General features: G+C 43.3%; 1 protein-coding gene across 1 annotated transcript in view; it reads right to left on the minus strand.

Annotated features, from left to right (window-relative positions):
- Window positions 1-24,347, minus strand: part of rasal2 (RAS protein activator like 2) — a 100,150-nt gene that overhangs the window by 52,977 nt on the left and 22,826 nt on the right. The window contains exons 2-3 of the mRNA XM_071895985.2: window positions 11,840-11,967; window positions 11,337-11,460 (exon numbers count right to left, since the gene is read on the minus strand). Of these exons, the coding sequence (XP_071752086.2) occupies window positions 11,337-11,460; window positions 11,840-11,967 (252 nt within the window). The remainder of the gene's footprint in view (window positions 1-11,336; window positions 11,461-11,839; window positions 11,968-24,347) is intronic.

Here is a 24,347-nt window from a genome sequence, read left to right on the forward strand (position 1 = left end):
CCCCGACCCCCCCCCCCCCACCACCACCACCACCACGATGCAGGTGAGAGGAAACACAGATTTATTATCCGTCTACTGGATCCATCTGTCTGTCTGTCTGTCTGACCACTCATCTATCTGACCCGACTCCGGCCGGAGAACCAGGACTCTCCACTCAACATGACCAGCACCCAGGAGGTATTACAGAAACTAAGGATGAAGAGTAAAGAACCACTCAACAATTTTTTTCAAAAAAAATTCAAAAAAAGAGTCCGCACTACCAAATGAATTATAAATATTTATTATAACGCACAGCAGCAGACAAAGAAACAAACGTGTTTCAGCACAAAGTCTTCATCAGCATCTTCGACTTCATCAGGGAAACACTGATGAAGTCTTAGTGCTGAAGTGCGTTGGTTCCTTTGTCTGCTGCTGTGCGTTATAATAAACGATATCGGCCCGATAAATCGCTCTAACCAGACTCACAAGAACTCTAAGTTTGATATCGTTAATGCTTCTTTATCCTTTATACGCATTTCATTAAAGAGGAACTAAACCCCAAACCCAATTCTTTGGTGAAGCCTGACACCTAATGGTGAAAAGTAGGGTGCTGAACTGGCCATCTGCTATTGGCTGGTCTTTGTGCCAGGTGGTGTCACCACCTGTTGTACTGAGGGCACAAAGACCAGCCAATAGCAGATGGCCAGTTCAGCACCCTACTTTTCACCATTAGGCGTCAGGCTTCACCAAAGATTTGGGTTTGGGGTTTAGTTCCTCTTTAAACTCCTGATGACCGCCCAATTTCAGATCCGGGATTAATAAAGTGTCAACCCATCTCAGACAGTCATCCTCCTCCTCCTCATCCTCCTCCTCATCTTCATGGGGGATCCTGGCAGTCCAGCAGACAGACAGACAGACAGACAGATCAGTTTTCACAACAACTATTCAAGGAATTCCTTTTCAAATTCTGAAACCAGTTGAACCGAAGTCGTGTTCTCCTTCTGTCACGGGAACCTCGTCTCACATTACTGCAGATCCCTGCCAAATGATTTCAGTAGTGGAGTCAGACTGAGGCACCTGCAGTATGTCTCACAAGTAGGATTACATTTTTTATTATTATTATTATTATTATTATCATCATTACAAGCTGTATAATTTCATCGTTAAGTTAATTTTTTCATTTTTACTTTAAATTCAACATTCAATAGTCTGTCAATAATAGGTGGATCTAGAAAAAATAATACAGTGAGTATTGATAATGTACATAAGCATGTAAACCTCCTGTTGAAACACTCCTACAGGACTCAAACTGTCTTCACTGAACTTCCTGGTATTTTTTATCTCCTATAGTATCACTATAATATTCCTACCTGGTCTTATAGTTTTTCTGTGATATCTGTACAGTATTCTTCTGAAATGTATTCCAGGTTTCCTCTCCTTCTTCTTCTTGAGGATATTATTGTATTTTGTAACTGAACTTGCCACATTAATCTGAACTCGTCTCTGTCAGCGGATATCGAGTCGGAGCCGCTGAGTGAAGCGGTCTGGATCTGATCCAAGGTCAGTCTGTCGACAGTCTGACGCTGTGGTTCTCAATGTGGGGTCCGGGGACCACCAGGGGTCCTTGAGGGGGTTCCAGAGGGTCCCAGCAAATTGATGAATTGTTAAACTTCAGCATTAATTAATTTACAAGAAGTGAACACAGTTAGAGAATGTAGAAGAATGACTGTTCTGATCATAGCTTCTCTGTTATCTCTCTACCTGCAATACAGACAGTCATGGAGTTCTGGACTAAATCATATCTGACAATAAAAATATTCTTAGATTTGGGTCCAAGAGACAAAATCTCATCAAATGGAGGTCTGTGGCTTTAATGTGGACTGAATTAAGGGTCTGTGATATGAAAAAGGTTGAGAATCAGTGGTCTAGCGTGTCGAGGTGAGGAGGACGGGCTTCTCATTAAGACCAAATCACATTCACAGCCTCCATCAACAGAACAGAACAGAACAGCCTGCGGGGACGAGTGTTCCCACCGGATCGGTCTATAACCTGCAGGTAATGAAGGCTGCAATAAGTTCAGTTGCAGAAGCAGCTTTTCTCTCTGCTCTTTTTCACACTCTTGTACCAGACTGATGCAGACTGCACTGGAACTCCAGTTTAAATCTCTGTGTTCCTCTGGTAGAGTCTTGGGTTGTGTCTCTTCCTCCATGATAAAACCCCAAAATCAGTGATTCTGTGATCTGTTGCTCCGGTAGAGCAGACTGGAGAATTGTGTTTTTTTCTCTCTCCATTCACTGCCGTTGTCTGGAGGAACAGTCTGAAAATCACTTCTAGCACATAAAGGAACGCCGACAAAGCAGATTCTGACTATATATAAAAAACTAGTCCTGCTGCTGAATTGATTTGAAGTGAATCTCTTTCTTTATGTTTATTAAACCTTTCAGTCTGAACAAGTGGAACACCCAAATCCGGTCGGAGGAAACTTATGATGATGGAATGAAGAAAATAATACTTTTACCAATAATTGTAAATAGACAAAAAAAAGTGAGACTAGTTTTTTATATATAGTCAGAATCTGCTGTGTCGGCGTTCCTTTATGTGCTAGAAGTGATTTTCAGACTGTTCCTCCAGACAACGGCAGTGAATGGAGGAAGAGACACAACCCAAGATACTACCAGAGTCACACATCATTTTAATGTAATGCGCACACGAAGGCGAAAAGAGTGTAATCTTAAGTAAATTTGGGGCACAAAGCTCTAATTGTAGCTGATCTGGGGACAGCTGGAGCGCAGTAATTCAGCCTAACTGCCACCGCAGCCGTTAATAATGAAGTGCGGCGGAGTGCAGGGAGCTGGAGGAGATGAGCTGCAGTCTGCGGCTGTAAATCAGCAGGATGATAACCTGCTGCTGCTGAGCGTCACTCCAGACCCACACTGTGTTTATCTGCTGAGCAGGGCGTCACAAACAGGCAACTCGCTCACTTTATCCCCCTTTACAGGCCCACATTCACCTGTTTGAGCTTCGATTACAGTGGATATCACAGGAAGGTATCAGTTAAGTATCAGTTAGTCGAGTTAATAAGTTAATTTCCTATAAGATTTTGTTATTCATTGTGATTTGTTTGTCTTTTTTATCTCTTTGCTTTGTTTATGTTATCAGTACCTTCATTTTTGTTTTTGTTTTTGCACTACATGTTTTATTCCCTGCACTTGCTCCTTGTTGTGAAGCACTTTGGTTTTAAAAAGTGCTCAACAAATAAAGTTTGTCATTATTATTAGTATTATCTGTCGCTATCAAACTGATGTAAGTTATTGGGGATTTCAAGGGGAAAAAAAGACTAAATTCTTGTTTTGTTCTGAAAATGTAATTGATTTTTGTTCATACTGGTGGTTGTTTCTCTTCTAATGATCACAGACTGCAGGTCAGAGTTTAGTCTCATTATTATTCATTATCATTATCCTCATCCTACACATAAAAGCAACAATTCTATCAATATACTCAGTGGAATCATTTGATTAAATTGGGAGTGAAACTGTTGCTGTTGAATAGATACTAATAGAACATAACTGTGTTATTGTGCATGGTGTTTCCTGATGTCAGCCTGCAGTATGGATGGGTTAAAACTGACAAGTAGATGACATTTGATGACTAAATAAACACAAAAACATATGAGAAAACATTGAAATATGTATATTATCTTGATTATCACAATGATAAGTAAATGACATCACTGCTGGGTGTAAACTTGACTGACCTGGGATCAGACTGGACGTTTAAACCCGACTGACCTGGGATCTGACTTCATGTTTAAACCTGACTGACCTGGGATCAGACTGGATGTTTAAACCTGACTGACCTGGGATCAGACTGGATGTTTAAACCTGACTGACCTGGGATCTGACTTCATGTTTAAACCTGACTGACCTGGGATCAGACTGGACGTTTAAACCCGACTGACCTGGGATCTGACTTCATGTTTAAACCTGACTGACCTGGGATCAGACTGGATGTTTAAACCTGACTGACCTGGGATCAGACTGGATGTTTAAACCTGACTGACCTGGGATCTGACTTCATGTTTAAACCTGACTGACCTGGGATCAGACTGGATGTTTAAACCCGACTGACCTGGGATCAGACTTTATGTTTAAACCCGACTGACCTGGGATCAGACTTCATGTTTAAACCCGACTGACCTGGGATCAGACTTCATGTTTAAACCCGACTGACCTGGGATCAGACTGGATGTTTAAACCCGACTGACCTGGGATCAGACTTCATGTTTAAACCCGACTGACCTGGGATCAGACTGGATGTTTAAACCTGACTGACCTGGGATCAGACTGCATGTTTAAACCCGACTGACCTGGGATCAGACTGGATGTTTAAACCCGACTGACCTGGGATCAGACTGCATGTTTAAACCTGACTGACCTGGGATCAGACTGCATGTGCTGAATGGGTTTCATTCATCGGACAGAGGCTCTGCAGCAGCAGGTCTCTCCTCTCCTGCAGCAGCAACACAAACCCATGCTGCTCCACCAGGCTTTTCCTTTTTTTTTTTTTTAAACCAGCAGAAGTTTTCCCGATGAAAACACTGCAGCAGCGAGTGGAAACCGTCAGTTCTGATACTCTGATCAATACCCGCGCCTGATCAGTTCGATACCGCACGAGCCTATACATGTGCGGTACCGGACGCGCAGAGCGGATCAGATGTGATCCAGTCTGGATGATAAACGCGCAAAGTAAATAAAATAGAGTTTTTCACATGAGTTTCCAGGCCGTGAGAGAAAGCTACAGGTTGCTGCGGGCGGAAAACTCCACGACTGTTTCGCAATCATCAGCCTCACAGAAACAGCGGAGAGTCCGGATCACGGTCCGGATCACGGTCCGGATCACGGTCCGGATTCAAACCCGCAGATGTTCCGGTCCGGATCAAACAGCGGAGGTCTGTAGAGAGAAGTCAGGAAAGTAAAAACCACAGCGACTCACCCACAAAGTCCATCAGCAGCGGCGGGCCGTCTCATGCCTCTGCAGTAAACAGAGACAGTGAACTCACAGCGAGGCTGTCAACACAACACCGCGGTCAAGACATGCGCAGTAAACAACGACGCTTCCGCACGCACCCTTCAAAATAAAAGCCTTGCGATGTTTGAGGTTTCATTCTGCAGCCTTTAGGAACAACTGTGCCTCAGCTTTGGGTTCAAATGAACTGCTCAGGATGACAGACATTCATCGATGTTTTCTCGTATGTTTTTGTGTTTATTAAATCATCAAATATCATTTACTTGTCAGTTTTAACCCATCCATACTGCAGTCTGACATCAGGAAACACTATGCAGAATAACACAAATTAAATTATCTTAGTATCTATTCAACAGCAAGTTTCACTCCCAATTTAATTAAATAATTTCACTGAGTGTATTAATACAATTTGTACTTTATATGTAGGATTAGGCCAACGTATAAAGTCTGCACTGTCCTTTAATTACAAAGGCATGATGTAAATCATTACTGTTATTAACATTATTATTATTCTTTTTGGGGGGGTTTCAGCGGAGAGTTTTAGTGTGCCATGATGGTCTAAATTCTGTTTCAGAGGCTTTTCCAACCTGACATGAAACTCTGATCAAAACACTGAATACTGGGAATTTGGGGAAAGATTTTCGGCATGAAAGCTTTAAACACAAAATATCATCTACCACCAGGTTCAATGTGAAAATCTCAGTATCGTATCCTCAAAAACGTGTATCATTCGTACCCTCCTCCTGTACATCCCAATACGTAACACTTTAAAGCGACAACTTTCAGGCTTTTATTCTGAAGGTAACACTGCCAGTCTTCTGGTCTCATTGCGGCCAGCTTGACGCGGCTCAAGTCAAGACAGGAATGTAGAAAAGCCAGAGTCCAACCAGTCAGAGCTGCAGATCTGAGCCGCCTCCGTCCTGCACAACCACAGACACACACACACACACACACACACACACACACACACACACACACACACACACACAGACACACACACACACACACACACACTGCAGGACAGCCAGAGGATTTTTTTTATCATTTTACACTATTCCCTCACATGAAGAAGCAGACTGGTCGTCCACATGCTGTCAGCAGCAGAGATGTAGAGGGAAACAAACACTAAAGGACAGAAAGATCAACTGTCTCCCTGCTGGAGGTTTTCCTCTGATCTGCATCCTCATCTGGAGACAAACACCTCCAGGGTCAGGAAAAGTAAAGAAGAAGAAAACGCTGCAGCGGACCTGACAGTTAATATGCAGCCAGCCAGCCAACCAGTCAGTCAGCCAGTCAGCCAGTCAGTCAGTCTATAATTACACTTCATGGGCGACAGTGGGCTAAAATTACATCTGAACAACTGTCACTAGTCTTTCTCTTTCTGAAAAGAAAAGGAAGTGAAGGAAGAAGAAGAAGAAGAGGGCAGGAAGGAACATCCAACTTCCTGTTCAGCATTTTACTTCCCAGTCCGCCTCCAGATAACCCACCTGTCAATCAAACCTCTCAAAGCCTTCCAACAGCACATCAAACCCAGTATAAAGCCTGTATTAAACCCATCATTAAACCCAGTATAAACCCATTATAAACCAAGTATAAACCCAATATTAAACACTGTATTAAACCCAGTATAAACCCAGTCTAAACCCAGTCTAAACCAGTATAAGCCCAGTCTAAAGCAGTCTAGATCAGTGTTGGAGCTGTTCTGTGGGAGCAGAGTTGGGTCATTAACATATAAATAACCTCCTCTCCCTCAGCATAAAGCAGGGTGGGGAGGGGGGTGGGGGGGGTTAAGGGGGTCACAGGGGGATGAATGAGGCTGTGTGGCCAACTGACCGGCCAACCCCCCATCCCACCCCACCCATCCCACCCCTACCCCACCCCCACCCTCCATTATAGTGGATGAAACAGCTCGACCTCAGTCAGACAGAAACAGAACCAAGCTACATTTGCCACTTTTAAACATTTTCCTATTTTTCTGATTTTTAATTCTACATTCTACACTCAACATTAGAAAACAAAAGTGTTTCTTGTGAGAATAAGTGTCAGAAACGTTAAATGTAATGAGTCCAGTCCAGGCAGTCCAGGTGAGAAAGCGTCATGTGACTGAACTTTACTGTAGATAAACATCCAGGAGCTTCAGCTGCATCAAACTTCAGACTGAGAGAAAGTTTCTAAACCCTGAAGGGAAACAGCAACAGGCAGGAGAAACATCTGCTGCTCTGTTTCTGATTTTGAAGACAGAGACAATTTTGTGGACAATAAAGTTTCTAACCATCTAAACCACCAGTCACCAGTCTGAGTCCTGACTGGATGTTCTGTGTTTCATTTTGATCTAAAGGCTTCTGCTTAAAGGCTTGAAATGAGTTTCTTAGTCAAATAAATAAATAGTGAAGTTGATCCTATGTATGAATTTCTTCCCAAAGCCTTTGCCTTTCCATCAAGGCAAAGAATCTAAAATATAAGATAGTTTTGATTTGTTTAACACTTTTTTGGTCGCTGCGTAATTCCATTTGTGTTATTTCATAGTTTTGAGTCTGAGAAGAAAAATATGTTGTGTCCAAATTTTTGACTGTGTGATTAAATATCATTATTATCATTCACTCTGTGACAAGACCAACACTGCACCTTGGTACAAAGAGAAGTGTAGTTTTCTGTCTTGGTGACAAAGCCCCCCCCCCCCTCCAGACAGAGGACACACTGCCGTCTTTGTCCGTCTGTCCAGCCTGGGACATTCCCCAGCTCCAGCGTCTCTCCCACACACACACACACATACACACTGCAGCACCGGCCGATAACGCCTCAATACACAAACTACTGCACACACACACACACACACACACACACACACTGCATGATCTACCATTTACATTATCTTGCTTCTCATGTGTCCTGGTTCTTTTTACCCCGTCTCTTCTGTGTTTTTTGCCTGATTGACATGCGGCTCCTGATAAAAAAAAATTCCAATGCATTTTTATGTAAATAGAAAAAAAAATTGAAAAAAAAACAACCTTGAAATTCTAATATTCTACAATATTTTATACTTTTCATTTTTTATATTCAATATATTTATCGCAAATTTGATCTGAATTTATCTTTTACCTCTTATGTATATAAAGTGGGATGTGCTTTGTTGGATTTTTGTTGCTGGAGTGCCAGAGACAATCTCCCATTGCATGTAATGCAGTGGACAATAAAGATTTATCTATTTCTATCTGTATATACATTTTGACACAGCAGAGAGACGCTGCAGACGGCAGGCGGAGCTTCCTGTCACCTGACACTGGAGACTGATCTCAGAACAGTGAACTGATGTTAAACTCCAGGACTTTTTCCAGGACTTTTCCAGAACTTTCCATAACCAAGTCAGAACTTCCTGGTTTGTTCAAGTTGTTTTCCAGTCTGAAAACCATCTGATCTGCTGTATTCCTGGGAAGTGACTCGCTTGTTAAATTCCCAGATATTCCCTGACTTTTCCTGAGTGTTTACCAGATTCCCTGACTTTCCCAGTCTGGAGAAACGCCTCCGAAAAATTCCATGAAATTTCAGGAATTCCAGGAGCGGTGGGAAGCCCGTGGGCCGCTTTGAATCTCCTGTTTTACATTTTAGGCATTTAGCCGACGCTCCGATCCAGAGAGACTCACAAAGAGGGCAAGAATTCAGCAGCATTCAGGCAAACCACACACACACACACACACACACACACACACCCATGACAAAACCTCATCCCCAGCCTGAATATCATCCCGGCCGCTCTCTTTTGTACTCGCTGTAATCCCTGCTAATGGCTGCTGGGTTTGGCCTCCCTCTGCGGTGTGCTGACCTGTGTGTGTGTGTGTGTGTGTGTGTGTGTGTGTGTGTCATGGTTTCAGCAGTGTTACATAATGAGCCTGTTGTGCTCTAATCCCTCTGCTGGTTTCAGGGTGTGGAGCGGAGCGACTCCACTCTCACAAACTGTCATGAAACTGACACTCTTTCTGCTGATCAGGCAAGTTTGGGTTTTTTTTGGGCATTTTTCGCCTTTTATTAGACGGTTAGAAGTCGAGATAGAGAAAGGAAAGAGAGAGAGAGAGAACGAGAGAGAGAGGGGGATGACGTGACAAAAGTCCTGGTCCGGATTCAAACCCAGGACGTTGTGTTACGGGCCTCAGACCAGAGGTTTCTCAACCTTTCTGGCTCATGACCCATTAAAGCAGAGCGACTACTCACAGTTCAGAATGATTTCCCCTCTCAGCTCGTTTCATTTGATTCATTATCAGGCAGAGAGGCTGAAAACTGCTCAGTAGTTCACAAGAACAAAAGCAAAAAATTGAGAAACATCTGACAAAATAGACATTATAATACATTTTTAGAGCAGAAATATGCTTTTTTCTTATCCTATAAATCATCTCCTGACCCCAAAGTGATCCCCCGACCCGCAGGTTGAGCACCAGACGCCCCGTCACACGTTTTAAGTGTCTGACGTCTTCTTCTGTGCTCTGTTCTCTGGGTTCAGGTCTATGGAACACCGGAGCTGGGTTACAACCAAAGGAATTATTAAACAAAATAATTTAAAAAAGCCTTTTGTGGGGCGTCCTGGTGGATCAGTGGTCTAAGGTGTGAACCATCTAAACACAACGTCTGGGTTCAAATCCAGACAGGACCTTTGTCATGTCCTCTCTCTCTCTCTCTCTCTCTCTCTCTCTGTCTCTGTCTCTCTCTCTCTCTCTCTGTCTCTCTACTGTCTAACAAAAGGCAAAAATGCCCCAAAAAAGAATCTTCAAGAAAAAAGGCCTTTTCTCCCTTCAGTCGGCCTTATTTAACCCTTAGGAAACTAGTAAACTATTCAGGCTCCTGAAGTTCTATGAATGTTGCTGAAATTCCTCCTGTCACCTGTAGAGGGCGATATATGACTTAATTCCCCACTGAAGTTATATTATTCACAAAAAAATGCAACTCCAATATAATGTAATGACCAACATGAAGCGTATTAATGTTTTACCTTATCTGCCACAACGCTCACACACACTGTGATACACACTGTGATATACACACTGATACACACTGTGATACACACACTGATACACACTGTGATACACACACTGATACACACTGTGATACACACACTGATACACACTGTGATACACACACTGATACACACTGTGATATACACACTGATACACACTGAGTCCAGCAGGTTACACATTATGGAGATTTCATTATGTTGTGAGTTTTTGATGCCAGGGTTAGTGTGTTCAGTCAGGACAGTATGAGCTGCTGCTGCTGTGCTGTGGATATTCTAATTATTATAATTATTATAATTATTCCACCGTCCCCTTCACACTCTGTCAGGCTTTCAGAAGTTGAACCAGCTCCTCCAGCAGAGAGAACAGAGGAGGAGAGTCTGCTTCCAAAATAAAACCTCAGGTCAGAAAACAGCGACTCGTCTCTTCCAACAGGACAGACAGCAGAACAGAGAGAGAGAGAGAGAGACTCTCACACCGACTGATCCTCCACTCTGCACACTCTGCACCATCAAGATCAGCTCATGTTCTTATGTCAAAACACAAAGTATTTTGAAACACAACTCACCAAATATTGCTTTACATTCAGTTCTGTAATTTCTCTGCATTTTCAGTTAGTACAGTTCATCTAACAGTGCTGTTTCCCACAGAGCAGCAGGTTCAGGAAAGCCTCCAGGTTTTCAGGTTTTCAGGATCCACCCATCATGAGATTAAAATGATCAGGATCAGAAGGAGAGTCGATTTCTTTAACTGAGGGTCCAGGTTTTCACATCCCAGACAGAAAGGCTAGTATTATGTTTAATATGGTGCGGTTCTTACTGACGCACTGAACGCAGTCAGCTTATTTATGGCCTAATATTGCTTTTTAATTTGACCTATTTCACCCAGGTGTCTGCAGGTGCCAGGCAGAATGAAATATGAGACCAATTTTGCAAACAAAACAAAGATGAAAATGAGCACAGCTGTATCAGAATATACAGACTGGAAACACAAAGCCAGTTTCATGTCCTTTAAAACTGAATTTAAGACTTAGATCATTTACTTTCAAACACTGCAAGTCTTTTCCAGGACCGGCAGTTTCCAGCGTCATATTAAATATCAGTTTATTATTGTTTACCCACTCAGACACTTTAAACATCTAAATTCATCCTCATGTAAAGTCTTGCTGAACTGAACTATTTGAATATTTTGGGCCAAAATCTGATTGGAAGTGCCTTTGAATATAATAAACCTAAAAACTGGAGTCAGTCAGAGTGTGTGTGTGTGTGTGTGTGTGTGTGTGTGTGTGTGTGTGTGTGTGTGTGTGTGTGTGTGTGTTCCAGTCAGGCTCACCCAGCATGGCGGCGCCCTCTGCCTGGAACTCGGGGAACTGTCCCTCTGAGGGGACGCTGACCGTCCTGCGCAGGCTCCGCCCCTTCGCCGAGTCCGTGGGGCTGTCCTGAGCGTCGCCTGTCGCCTGGGGGGTGGGGGGGGGGGCACAGTGTTACTCATCCCATCCCAGAGCCACTACAGCTGCAGTGTTACTGTGTTACAGGGTTTGATATCGTTGTGTTGAAGCTGCTGAATTCATGAATTCAGTTTCTTTACATTTGACTGTTTTCATGCCCCAAAAAATCCAAGTATTCAAATTCAAGTATCCAAATATTTAGATCATCATGGGACACTAAACTCTCCACTGAAGCCCAGACTGATGTTTCAGTGGAGAGTTTTAGTGTCCTGGGACACATTTTAAATCTTATCTTGTTAATTACTTTGTATGGAAATCTTGTACGAAAGGTGCTGTATAAATGAAGCTGGAGTGTGTGTGTGTGTGTGTGTGTGTGTGTGTGTCTGACCTCGTCGTCTCTGTTGAGCAGGATCAGCTGGCTGTCTGTCAGGACGCAGAACTTCCTCTCCCACATGCTGCTGTCGGCCTGCGGGGTCTGACCGCAGGAGAACCGGTGAGACGGGGGCCCCTTCACATCTAGAGACACACACACACACACACACACACACACACATTAGAGGACGGTCAGGAAACACACTCGCAGTAGACTACTGGCATGTACAGCAGGTGTGTTAACTCTTGTTTGTTTGTTTGTTTATCGTTATGCATAAATAAACCATCTGAAGTACAGAAGTAAAAAGTACACCGTTAAACTAGGTTCAATATACAATTAAAAGAGATAAAAACATTGAGTAAGAATATATAAATCAACATGATCAGGCACTGACTCCTTCATCAGCTCCTGTGGCTGGATGCTCTGCTGTCACTGAAACATGAGGAAAACCAAGAGGATCATGGGAGAACAGCGCTCCAAAATCCAGAAAACAATAAGAATTTGTCTCAGTTTACACTTTATTTTGGCTTCATGCATATGAGCCGATCCTGCTCTGCATGTGGGTCTGTCCACTAGCATGTCATGATTTACTGCATCACATTAATGTTGTTTTTAGACCCAATACTGTATACTATTTAAAATTAATCATGTTGCTGTGTCTTATAGAATGAGATATTATGAATTGTAAGTTTGTAACTTGCCATATATATATTCATATATATATATATATATATATATATATATATATATACACACTTGTGAACTGAGACCAAAAGTGAGACCAAGTCTTGCTGCTATCCCATGATCCTCATGGTTTTCCTCATGGTTTTCCTCATGGTTTTCCTCATGGTTTTCCTCATGGTTTTCCTCATGGTTTTCCTCATGGTTTTCCTCATACACACCGGCTTCAGCAGAGGAAAATAAAAACCAGAACCAAGACATCTACATGAGAAGTCAACAGTTTGCCACAGGAGTGCTGGGCGATGTTTCACAGAAAGCAGTAGAAAAGCAGTAGATGAGTAGTAACAGTAGAAGAAGAAAGCAGATTATCAAAACCCATGAAGGATTCTGCAGACTGTTGATTCACACAGAAACAAAGAACATTAAGAAACCAGACAACATTTTCCATTTCAGTGTTTTATGAGACTCTCATGCAAAGTGACTGACAGTGAGTCAGTGTCCAACGACCGCTGAACCAACAATCATTTTTACTGACCAACATAAGTAATACATATATTTCAGAGAAATACTTCAGCCTGTGTTTTAAATGCTATTTAATGTACTGCATCAGGTTCTGTGTATTCATTTAAAACTTAACAAGAGAGCTTTCATACTGGGAGCGTCAATCCAAAAAGTATTTAAAACCCATATCAGCTGAACTCTATTTAAAACTCTCAGAAACTAGTTACTGTTGTTTTCTTCAGCAGGACAGAGGTTTCCACACACCGATATCCTGTTTATGAATCAGGATATTCACAATTCTAATATTTGCGCTGAGCTGCAGGTAAACAGTGTGTCCTGTTTACAAAAACCTGGAAAACCCAAATATGACAAAGCTGAAATCTACAGATATGAGGCACAGCAGCTCGTCCTGTCGACCGTCTCCGGCAGAACACGGAGAAAACTGCATAGAAACAGATGATCTGAACAGGAGCGTGACGCGGATCAGACAGACCGGTGTGGATCGGACAGACCGGTGTGGATCAGACAGACCGGTGTGGATCAGACAGACCGGTGTGGATCGGACAGACCGGTGTGGATCGGACAGACCGGTGTGGATCAGACAGACCGGTGTGGATCCAGACAGACCGGTGTGGATCAGGCAGACCGGTGTGGATCGGACAGACCGGTGTGGATCAGACAGACCGGTGTGGATCCAGACAGACTGGTGTGGATCGGACAGACCGGTGTGGATCCAGTCAGCAGGTAGAAACACTCAGTCTGCTGTTCCCTTCATCTGGATCAGCTGCTGGACCTCAGACAGGAATCAGCTGACAGTCTGCAGGCCGGCCGCAGCTCTCAGTCTGGACCAGCAGAGGGAGCTGTGGTCACATCAGCCCAGTTCATCAGACTGGTTTCCTCTGTCTGTTACACAAGCTGGACGGCAGCTCAACACCTGGCAGCAGCTGGATGTTAGTCAGTCAGTTTCCTGTCCAGGTAACCAGCCATCGCTTCATCTGCTGAGGCGGAGAGAGAGAACCAGAAGTGCCGGTACTTTTGCTAAAATCTCTTCTGGTCTGTGGCTGAAATGCATCCTGGGTATTTATCCAAATGATTTTATTAATAAGAAGAGTGACCGTGCACTAATAGACTTGTGTCTCTTACAAGCTAAGAGAGCAATAGCTATAGGATGGAAAAATGTGAACAAACCAAATATGAATCAATATATCAAGGATCTGTAAAAACTAACATACATTACTAAAGGAAAGCTGGAAGTTTTTGAAAATATCTGGAGGAGTTTCATGGAGATTTTGAAACAAAATGTTGGTAATGATCAATAAAGCCAAAGACTGGGATGGGGGCGGGGCAACTGGAATAAGACTATAAAGTGGAGCAGCCCATGTGATCTTCAAGATTTCTGTATATTATAATTACGGTAACATCTGTATCTTCACCTCTGTTTTAATTACTATGTTTTTATTCACTTGCCTATTCATTTGATGGTATACTGTATTTGCTGCCAAGACGTACGTACGTATGTACTGTTTGTTATAATTGAAAAACCCCAATAAAAATATTGTTTAAAAAAAAAAAAATGGTTGAAATGCTGATCAGTTGGATCTAGTCAGGCTCTTTCTCTGTACAGTGCTTTGACACAGGCTGTGATGAAGAGCTGGAGAAATAAACAAACTTGACCTTGTATCTTAAGGTGAAGTAAAAAAAAAACCTGGTGTGTAAAATCTACTGAGGTGCTTTTCTACTTTTTGTTGCGCATGCTGTTTCCCATGCAATGCAAACAGGAGCAGAGCACAGACAGGCTGAGGTCGGTTCCTTTAATTAAAATACAGACATGCACATAGTGCCGATTTGCACTTTATTGCTGTTGTTGTCTGTGTGGTTGTATTTTATGTCCTGCTGTGCAAGCCTTTTTAATTGCCCCTCGGGGATAAATAAAGTTTTTGAATGTAATTGAATTGAAAGTAAAGTGCAGAAACAAAGCGACTCTACAGGATCACAGTTGTGTTGAATGGATCCACATGGAAGGTAAGGAGTCAATATTCTGTGTGTGAAGAACACTCGCCGCATAAACGGGCCGGTCCGGCTGTTTGGAGGATTATATACACGCCGAATTTACCAGAACATCCTACCGATTAGTAATAAAGTCTCAAGTTATATTTTCTGATGTGTGTTTTTTGCTGATAAGCAAGGCAACAACAAATTGTCAGATTTTTGAAGGGACCTTGGTGTGGCAGCAGCCTTCAGCCTCGGCTGCTCCTGTGTTGCTCACTGCAGAAATCTGTTCACTTTGTTTCACTCTCTACCACTCAGGAACCTGCTGATATTTACTGGTGTGTGTGTGTGTGTGTGTGTGTGTGTGTGTGTGTGTGTGTGTGTGTGTGTGTGGAGCTGCAGAGCCTCAGTCTGCAGCAGGAGGCAGGCAGACAGCCGCCGCTCTCTGGATTAAAAATGTAAGTGATGTCTGGAGGAATCAGCCTGATGTCTGCTGACGCTCCGGCTGTCTGCCACGCACCGCCGACTCAGCACAGGTCAGAGGTCAAACCCCCCGCCCCCCCGCCCCCGCCGTGTCACAGTGTATTAGTGGGAAGTGACACGGCACTTCCTCTGCAGTGGGTCCAGTCAGACCGATCTCTGCTCTGATATCGTCCTTTTATTAAACTGATCTGCTCCAGTCTGATTGATTACAGTTTTATTGTAGAACTGATCAATATCACGCTTGTCTGTGGGAAGACCTGAACCTGAACTGACTCTAATGAGACATTCTGATTGATCTTGCTCAGGCAGGTGTAGGCAGGCTGAGGCTCCGCCCTCCAGACCTCCCAGCATGCCGAGGGGCTGCGGTACAGATCTTAATCTGCAGTGAGACTGGCCTCCAACACAAACATGTGATGACATACAGTCTGTTGTGCCTGAAGAACACACACACACACACACACACACACACACACTGACTGTACTATATCAGGGTATCTGCAGGTTTCACAAAGCCAAATTTAAGACTCAAACACCTTTTTAATTCTGCCTGGAATTGAATTTCATTGCATTTTAAAATGCAATGAAATGCAATAGGATGCAGATTGTTCTCCTGACTCTGTTCTGGATCCATCTGACAAACCTGACATCACATGCTGAGAAATAAAACCTCTAATAACTGGATTTAACACTTTTTCATACTTTTTAAAGCCTTACATTTTGATTATTTAAGACTTTTCCAGACTTTTTAAGGTCATAAACCCTTACCTAACTATAATCTTAACCCTAAACCAGCTTCTTAAAGTGAGGAAATAAGGATTTAAGACATTTTAATACCTTTCAAAGCCAAAGTTTAGATTATTTAAGACTTTTTCCAGACTTTTGAAGGACTTGCGGATACTACTATATGTCCGCTAATACCTGGATTTAACACATTTTAATACTTTTTACAGCTTTAATTTTAAGACTTCTTCAGACTTTAAGAATCTGTGGATACTCTCTCTCTCTCACACACACACACACACACACACACACACACACACACACACACACACACAGCCTCCTCTGTGGTGCTGCAGTGTTAAACAATAGCACCGCCTGTTTCCACATGGCGTCTCCTCCGGCTGCGATGTGACGGCAGAGCAAACAGACGCTGCTTTCACTGCGCCTGATTGGCCGGGATTATTCAGTGTTTATCTGGCTGGTAAACACTCCACACACACACATACACACACACACACACACACACACACACAAAGGCTGTAATTGATTGTGATCGTCATTTAATTCCAATGTAAATTCTCGCGTTACTGCTAATGCTGATGCATCCTGCCAGGAGGAGGACAACGAAAATCAGTCTCTGATTTCACACTGATGCTCGCAAGGATTTTATTCATGTTTTATGTGATTTAAAAAAAAAAAAAAACCTCTTTAAATAAACCAAATCAAATCCAAGCAGTGAAGGAACAGAGTCTGTACTGAGTTTTACTGTCAGGACTCACTTCACTGTTCACTATCTAGTACTGAGAACTCTTACTAATATAATATACTGTATATCATTTAGTGTAGAGCTGAAAGATATTGCTGAAAAATCAAATTGCAATTATTTGACAGAATACTGCAGTTGCGATTTAAACTGCGATTCATTCGTAGTTTAATTTGTAGATTCGTAGATTTGTTTTTCTTGTCCTACATTTTTAGAACTTTAAAATTGTTTAAAGAAAAGTGATTTTGTTAAAAAACTAGATGTGAGTGAGCAGATTTACTGACTCTGAGTCTGATGAAGGTTTTGATTCTCAAACTCTCTCTGAAGAAATTAACTGCAGACTCTGAGATTTGGAAATTGCAGAAGTTCATATTGCGATTTTTTTTTTTCTATTCGATTAATTGTTCAGCTCTAATTTAGTGGGCACGTTCATCCAAAGCACCTGACCGTGTGTCCAGGTTCAAACTGAGCGACTTGGTCGATGAGTCAGATTGTGGGCGGGGCCAGATCAGGTATTTCTGCTGTTTTGGTGTTGCTCTCCATAATGCTACAAAGCCCTAATAAGGAAGTGTTAAGGTCAAATAAACAGAAAATCGTCAGAAAAAAGCTTCCCGTCGACTCCGACTTCGTTTCTGAGACGTTTCTTTCTGTCATCTTCCAAATAAAAGAGAACAAAGACAGCTGGGAAGCTCTGAACGGCTGGAATCAACTTCTCCATTTCAAACTGTTGTTCATGAAACTAAATCAAATCGGTAGAGAAACAAGGAAGCACTGAAACCGACGAAGACGGCTGTTGACGTTGAAAAGTTCAGCCGTGACGTCAGCCGAGTTTCCCCGGTCGCTCTGGAGGAAGTGAACGGACCGACGCTCAGTTACAGATGTTTATATTACAGAAGCACCTACAGAACCACAGAGCCACCTGCTTATCCTCACCACGTCTCCTATAGTGTGAGAACATCTGGATGTGTGGTTTCTGACCCACAGACAGGCCTGAACACCGAGTCTTCATTTCAGACAAAAAAGCAAAACAGTAATCCGCAGCAGTCTTCAGAGTTTGTTACGCCGTCGCTAATCTTGATGAGCTGCAGCAAAATGAAACTACATCCTGTTTCTCCAGCAGAACAGCAGGAGGAGAGAGGAAGAGTTTGTGGAGAAACGCTTCAGCCGGCGAGCTGCAGACTATTTCTGGCTGCATACTAAATCATCCACGTCAAAAGCTCCGGCCCACAAACCCCCCAGAGACCTGAATGGAGTCACACCTGCTACTGTTCACCGCTACAGAGTGAAACCTCCTCTGGGACGAAGAGCGGCCGAGCGGGAGGAGGAGGAGGAGGAGGAGGAAGAGAGGGAAGAAAAGGAAGAAAAGACTAATTGGCCGGTTTCTCTCGTGTCTTTGCGAGCGCGGCACACAGACTCGCGCTCGGCTAATTAGCAGAGCCGAGGAGCGACCGCCGACGAGACGAGACGAGCCGACGCCCCCGACCCGACAAAGACGGGAAACGCAGACGGGACGGCCCGCTCTGAACGCTCAGAGTTCATCTGCTGAGAGAGGCTGCCGGCCTTACGTAACGTTTCATCTGCTGGCCAACATCGCTCATCCTCATCCAACTCAGACTGCAGCAACTGCCAAACTCAGATTTGATTTGAGGCACTTTGCCACCGAGCGGAAACATCAGGCTCCGGAAGCAGGGAATTTGATTATTAGCCATAAATTTGTGTAGATTCATCTCAGCCATCCAGGTAGAAAAATGTCCAGAAAATAAAAACTAAGCCCGCTGTAGAACTGAGGAAGACTCTCAGATCAGCAGAGAAACGTCTTCATCTGTTCAATTTAAAGTCCAGTGGATGTTGTTTTTATTTTTAGGCCGTAAGGTTTTAACAGTGTGAGGTCGACTGAGCATGAGCGGTCAGATTGAGAAACGACTGTCAGTCAATCAGCTTTCAGCTTCCTCGTGAACAAATCCGGTTTTATTCCCGACTTCCTCGTAAAGCACTACACTACCCAGAAGCTTTAGCGAGTTCCCACCAATCAGAGACGTCCCTGCTGGTCGGACATGTTGGTCCAGAGACGGCGTTGAGGTCAAAATCTCATTGGTGCAACTTCTGAGAACACAGTGGAGGGATACCGTTTAGGAGAGATAGTTCCTGTTTGAGAGACCGGATCTACTTTTATTTTTCAATACAAATTTTTGCGTAAACCAAGAATAGAAACGCAAAATGCCGACAGACTCAGGATGCTTTGTTGTCTCACAGCAGGATCTGATGCTGAATCTGTTCACCAACGTGTTCAATGTCAGTTTCCATTCAAATGAATGGGAAGTCAAAATCTGAACGCTACAAACTGGTCCAGCTGCATCTGGTCTTGGCGAGTAGATTATATTCTGCTTTTCAAATAAATAACTCCATGTTAAAACTAAGTGGAATATTGCTTTAAAGTTAATTTTAACAATGAATTTACAGCATTAGCAGCAGCTGAATGAGAGCTGAACCTGGACCTGTCCTCCTCCCTCCCGTCCTGAATCTCCTTTTTTATTGAATATGTTGCTGTTGAGCTGCAGCCGTCAGAGGAAGTCCTCTCCGCTGCGTCGCTCCCCACAGAGACAGAGGGATTAAGCTTCTATATTTGTCCTGGACTCTGGATCATCAAGGCCTGGGGAAAGGTCAGATCCGTCCGTAAGCGGTCCCAAAACCGTCAGAGCAGGAAACTCATTTTTCTGCCTGCCGGATTCACCAGAATTCACCGTTTCATCGACTGCTGGACCAGACAGGAACCGAACCTGTGGACTAACGGCTGGGTGCGTCTAATTTTTCTGCAGCTCTGTATTTTTAATTGTTTTTGTATTTTGATATTGTGAATCTTTACTATTCTGCTGCTGATTTTGTTGTTGACGACACTCCGATTTCCTGGCAGAGATAAATAAAAAAGTAATTAAGCGAAAAGATTAAGAGATGAACTTTGCCTTGTCAGAGTAAAACCTGTTGACCCACATCAGACCAGGAGAGCAGAGATTTGGGATTTCTGAAACAAAACAGAGGATGGGTGTATTGAAGCTGCTGATTTAACTTTTTTAAATTTTCCTGTGAAAGAATTCTAACAAATGACAGATATTCAGTGTTTCTGATGTTATTCCTGTCAGGGTGGAAAAGCCTCAGAAATATTCAGACCATGGGACACGAACGCATCTCCAAAGAAACCCCAGAGAGAATAATAAACATGTTGATGCAGAATCTGTGTGGAATCTGATCAAAATGTCCCAATACACTGGACTAGTTCATGTCTTCCCATAGATAATGAGTGTAGTATTGATCAATTCTATAATAAATATATAATCAATCAGGGCGTCCTGGTGCACCATGTAACCGTCCTGGGTCTGAATCCGGCCCGGGACCTCTGTCATGTCACCCCCCCTCCTTCTCACAGTGTTTCCTGTCTGTCTCTACTGTGATCTGCTGAATAAAGGCAAAAATACCAAATATAACACTGCACCATATCATCTCATCAGACTGGACGAGGGTCGGGTACCGAAACCACCTGCCACCTTAAAACACAATGATCTGACTGAAATATCCGCAGCTCCGAACCGGAAGTTAAAGGCAACAGAAGCGTCCGACCTTCACTAGCTACTGCTACACTCCCTCTGTAAAGTTGTTAATCGTTTTGCATTTATTTAGTATAATTATAAAGTATAATTTAAACAGTTAAGAGTTCATATATTGTTCAATTTCTTTGAACAATATAGGCAGCGAGGAGCCGGCGAGCAAGGCGGCGAGGAGGAGGAGGGTTGTAAATAAAGAAATACGGGCACCTGGAGAGAATGTGTGTGTGTGTGTGTGTGGGCGGAGCCTGGTGGTGTGTCGGTGTGAAGGGAAACCTGACTCCGGCCAAACCCTGCCGGGAATGTCTGGGAGCCGGGGCGAGGTCCAGCCAGCTGTCCACACACACACACACACACACACACACACACACACACACACACACACACGCAGAGTCATGCAAACCACCAGCTCCCTTGAATGCTATTCATGCTGAACCAACACACAACACACACACCTCACTACTGTAGTATTGCGTTTTACTCTATTCACATTTATATTCTGCTCTACATGTTAAATTCATTTTATTTTCTTTGTATCAGAATGTTCTCCTGATGTTATTTTGGACAGTTATAATGCTGGAATCTTTTTTTTTTTTTCATACATTATACTGTATGAATTATTGTATACATATAAATATTGTATACATGCGGGCCAATAGCAGGCGGAGCTGCAGCGCTGCAGTTGAACCAAACCCCGCCCCCTCCACCGTGGCTCCGCCCTCAGCCTCTCTTTGGCTGCTCCGCCTCCACAACATGTCAACATGGCGGCGACCGTAAACACAATCTGCAGCTTCAAAACCTTCAGAAGACGATGGAGGAAGAAACTCACTGCTGCATCGGGCCCATGTCATCTTATCTTTACACACACACACACACACACACACACACACACACACACACACACACACACCAGCACTTCCCTGATATCACAAGGTACAACTTCCGATTTCTAATTTTCAACTAAGAACGAGAATATAGACTTCCAATTTTCTGAGGAAGGAAGTTGAAGCACGGCCTTTCTCTTCTGGATCAGCCGGGATCTGGAAGAGAGCGACTGGTTTCAGATCCGCTGACTGAGGTGAAACTCCTCATCAGGACCGACTGGGCTGCGAAACAAGCTCCTCCTCACACAGCCAGGGGGGTTCACTCTGAACTGAACTCCTACAGTCTCACACACACACACACACACACACTTGTTGTACTACACCACAGTATCTGCAGAGCTTCTTAATGCTGCCTAGAATTAATTTTACACCAATTTCAAACCCAGAATGAAGACGCCGAGCTGTCTGCAGCAGCCTGTTTCTGACTGAACAGCTGATGAAAGCTGTGAAACTATAAACATGCAGAAGAAGAAAAAGGACAGCAGGACATTAACAGTTAAGAGACATGAAGTCCAGCTGAGTTCAGTACAGCAGACAGGATGCAGATTGTTCTCCTGACTCTGTTCTGGATCCATCTGACAAACCTGACATCACATGCTGAGAAATAAAACCTCTAATAACTGGATTTAAGACATTTTAATACTTTTTAAAACCTTAATGTTTAGATTATTTAAGATTTTTCCAGGCTTTTTAAGGTCCTAAACCCTAACCTAACTCTAATCTTAACTCTAAACCAGCTCCTTAAAGAAGTCAGGACTGGAAAAATGTCCTCGCTCATAAAGTTTAAAACTCAAACTGATTCTCACAAGGATACACACACACACACACACACACACACACACAACACACACACACACACAGAGGCTGCTTTGTTTGTCTGACCCACACACGGTCGACCTGTATTCCGCTCTGTGAAAAGCAGCAGGTCCGGTCTCCGTAGCAACCGGTAAATACAACAGCCTTCCTCCAATCACAACGCTCTGACATCAGCGGCTTTATCAAGATGGGACCAGCCAACAGGAGGGGGGTGTGTGTGTGTGTGTGTGTGTGTGTGTGTGTGTGTGTGTGTGAAACCAAGTGAAAACAGAGAGGGGTGTGGTGGTGAGACTGACCCAGTCTGCAGTCAGACTGCTGCTGCTGGGTGAGGCCGGAGCCCCGCCCCCTCCCTCCGGGTCGGATTTTGATGAAACTTCGGGGAACGATGCGTGTCGTCGCTCTGTCCCACAGTTTTCAAAATGACACTGATTGGCCAAAGGGGGGCGCTACAACGTTTGTTTCACTGCCTGTACGTCACACACGATATCTCAGACGCCGCTGATCGGATTTTCACAAAACTTAAAAGGAATAATGCGTCTCATTGATCCATTCTGACATTTTACAAATCACACTGATTGGTCCAAAGAGGGACTCGACGTTGTTTACTGTTGTCTTGTTTTTCTGAAGCTGAACAGCAACAAAAACACATGGAGTCCGATCTTTCCGGTTCAGATTGAAACCACATTCGAAGGTGATTCAAATCTCATCTCTGAAAATCAAACTCAGTCTGACCGCTCAGATCAGATTTCAGGTGTTTTTTGTTTTTTTTGTCACTCTCCACCCGACTCAGATTTGACGTCACATGATGCAGAGAACGGTCAACATGGAGGAGAGGCAGCGGCGGTGACATCGTCTCAGAAAAACACTCCGATAAGAAACAAACCTCCGAGTTACGAGCTGATGCACACAACACACCCTGCGTCGTTACTATGACAACCAGTGTCGTAATGACAGCTAATGATTATACCGTCTAAACGCAAATCTGATCTGGTCACTTGTAAATTACAAATCAGCAACAAAATACTTTTCTAATTTACAGTTGCATGCAACATCTTCAAACCTAAAGCTTCTTCATAAGAGCGCTGGAAATTTGTGGTGGAAATTTAATGTAAAATCATCAACTTTTGAGAAATATGACTCATCAAAACGAATTTAAAGATAATATTACCAATACTTCAGAAAGGAAAATATAGTTTACCACCTGGAATTCAAAAAGTGACCAAAAAAACAAGAACCCAAATCACTCAACTGCTTTGCTAGCTTCACATTACCATCCATTAAAACCACAAGGCCAGCAGTCAGCACTCGGCCACATTAGCATGTTTAATTGGCAGATGTGCAGACTGTGGCTGAGCTTTTGTTAGAGGGAGGAAATTACAGCAATTGACAGACTGGACCCTGCTGTAACACCGTCTTTAGCACACTGCCTGCTATTTAAGCTGTAAATAAAGCTGTAAAAGGTGCAGTTTCAGCTCAGCTTTCCTCCCAGAATGCCCTGCAGGCAAGGAATCTATAAAGAGGGAAAAGACAGATAGGTAAGAGCCGTGCGTGTGAGCGTTAATTAGAATAAATACTACATACTAAAGCCTGCAGCACAGTGTGTACTGTAGCAGATGGGAAGTCCATACCTTCTTCTTTTCAGTTTCAAACACATTTCTACCTGGGCAGTGACACCGACAGTCATTTATTTGGTTTACTAGCTGATGTTTAAGGTGTTTTCATAGTCAAATTTGAAGTTAGCATCATTTGCTTTCCTTCACAGCAGTGGCTGAAGGCCGATCACATCCTGAAAATCAGTTTGAGGGTAAAATTTACTGTGAAAACACCCAAAACATTAGCTAGGAAACCAAAGTTACTGTCAGTGTGATAACCAAGGAGGAACACGTTTGAAACTCTGGCTTCAAAAACTAAGCTGTGGACTTCAGAGGTTTCTCCAGTTAACACATGGCTCTGACCTGAGGTGAGTGGAGGTGAATAGAAGTGAGTAGAGGTGAACGGAGGTGAATAGAGGTGAACGGAGGTGAGTGGAGGTGAATAGAAGTGAGTAGAGGTGAACGGAGGTGAATAGAGGTGAACGGAGGTGAGTGGAG

The sequence above is a fragment of the Centroberyx gerrardi genome, chromosome 13, assembly GCF_048128805.1.
Source record: "Centroberyx gerrardi isolate f3 chromosome 13, fCenGer3.hap1.cur.20231027, whole genome shotgun sequence".
Lineage (NCBI taxonomy): Eukaryota > Metazoa > Chordata > Actinopteri > Beryciformes > Berycidae > Centroberyx > Centroberyx gerrardi.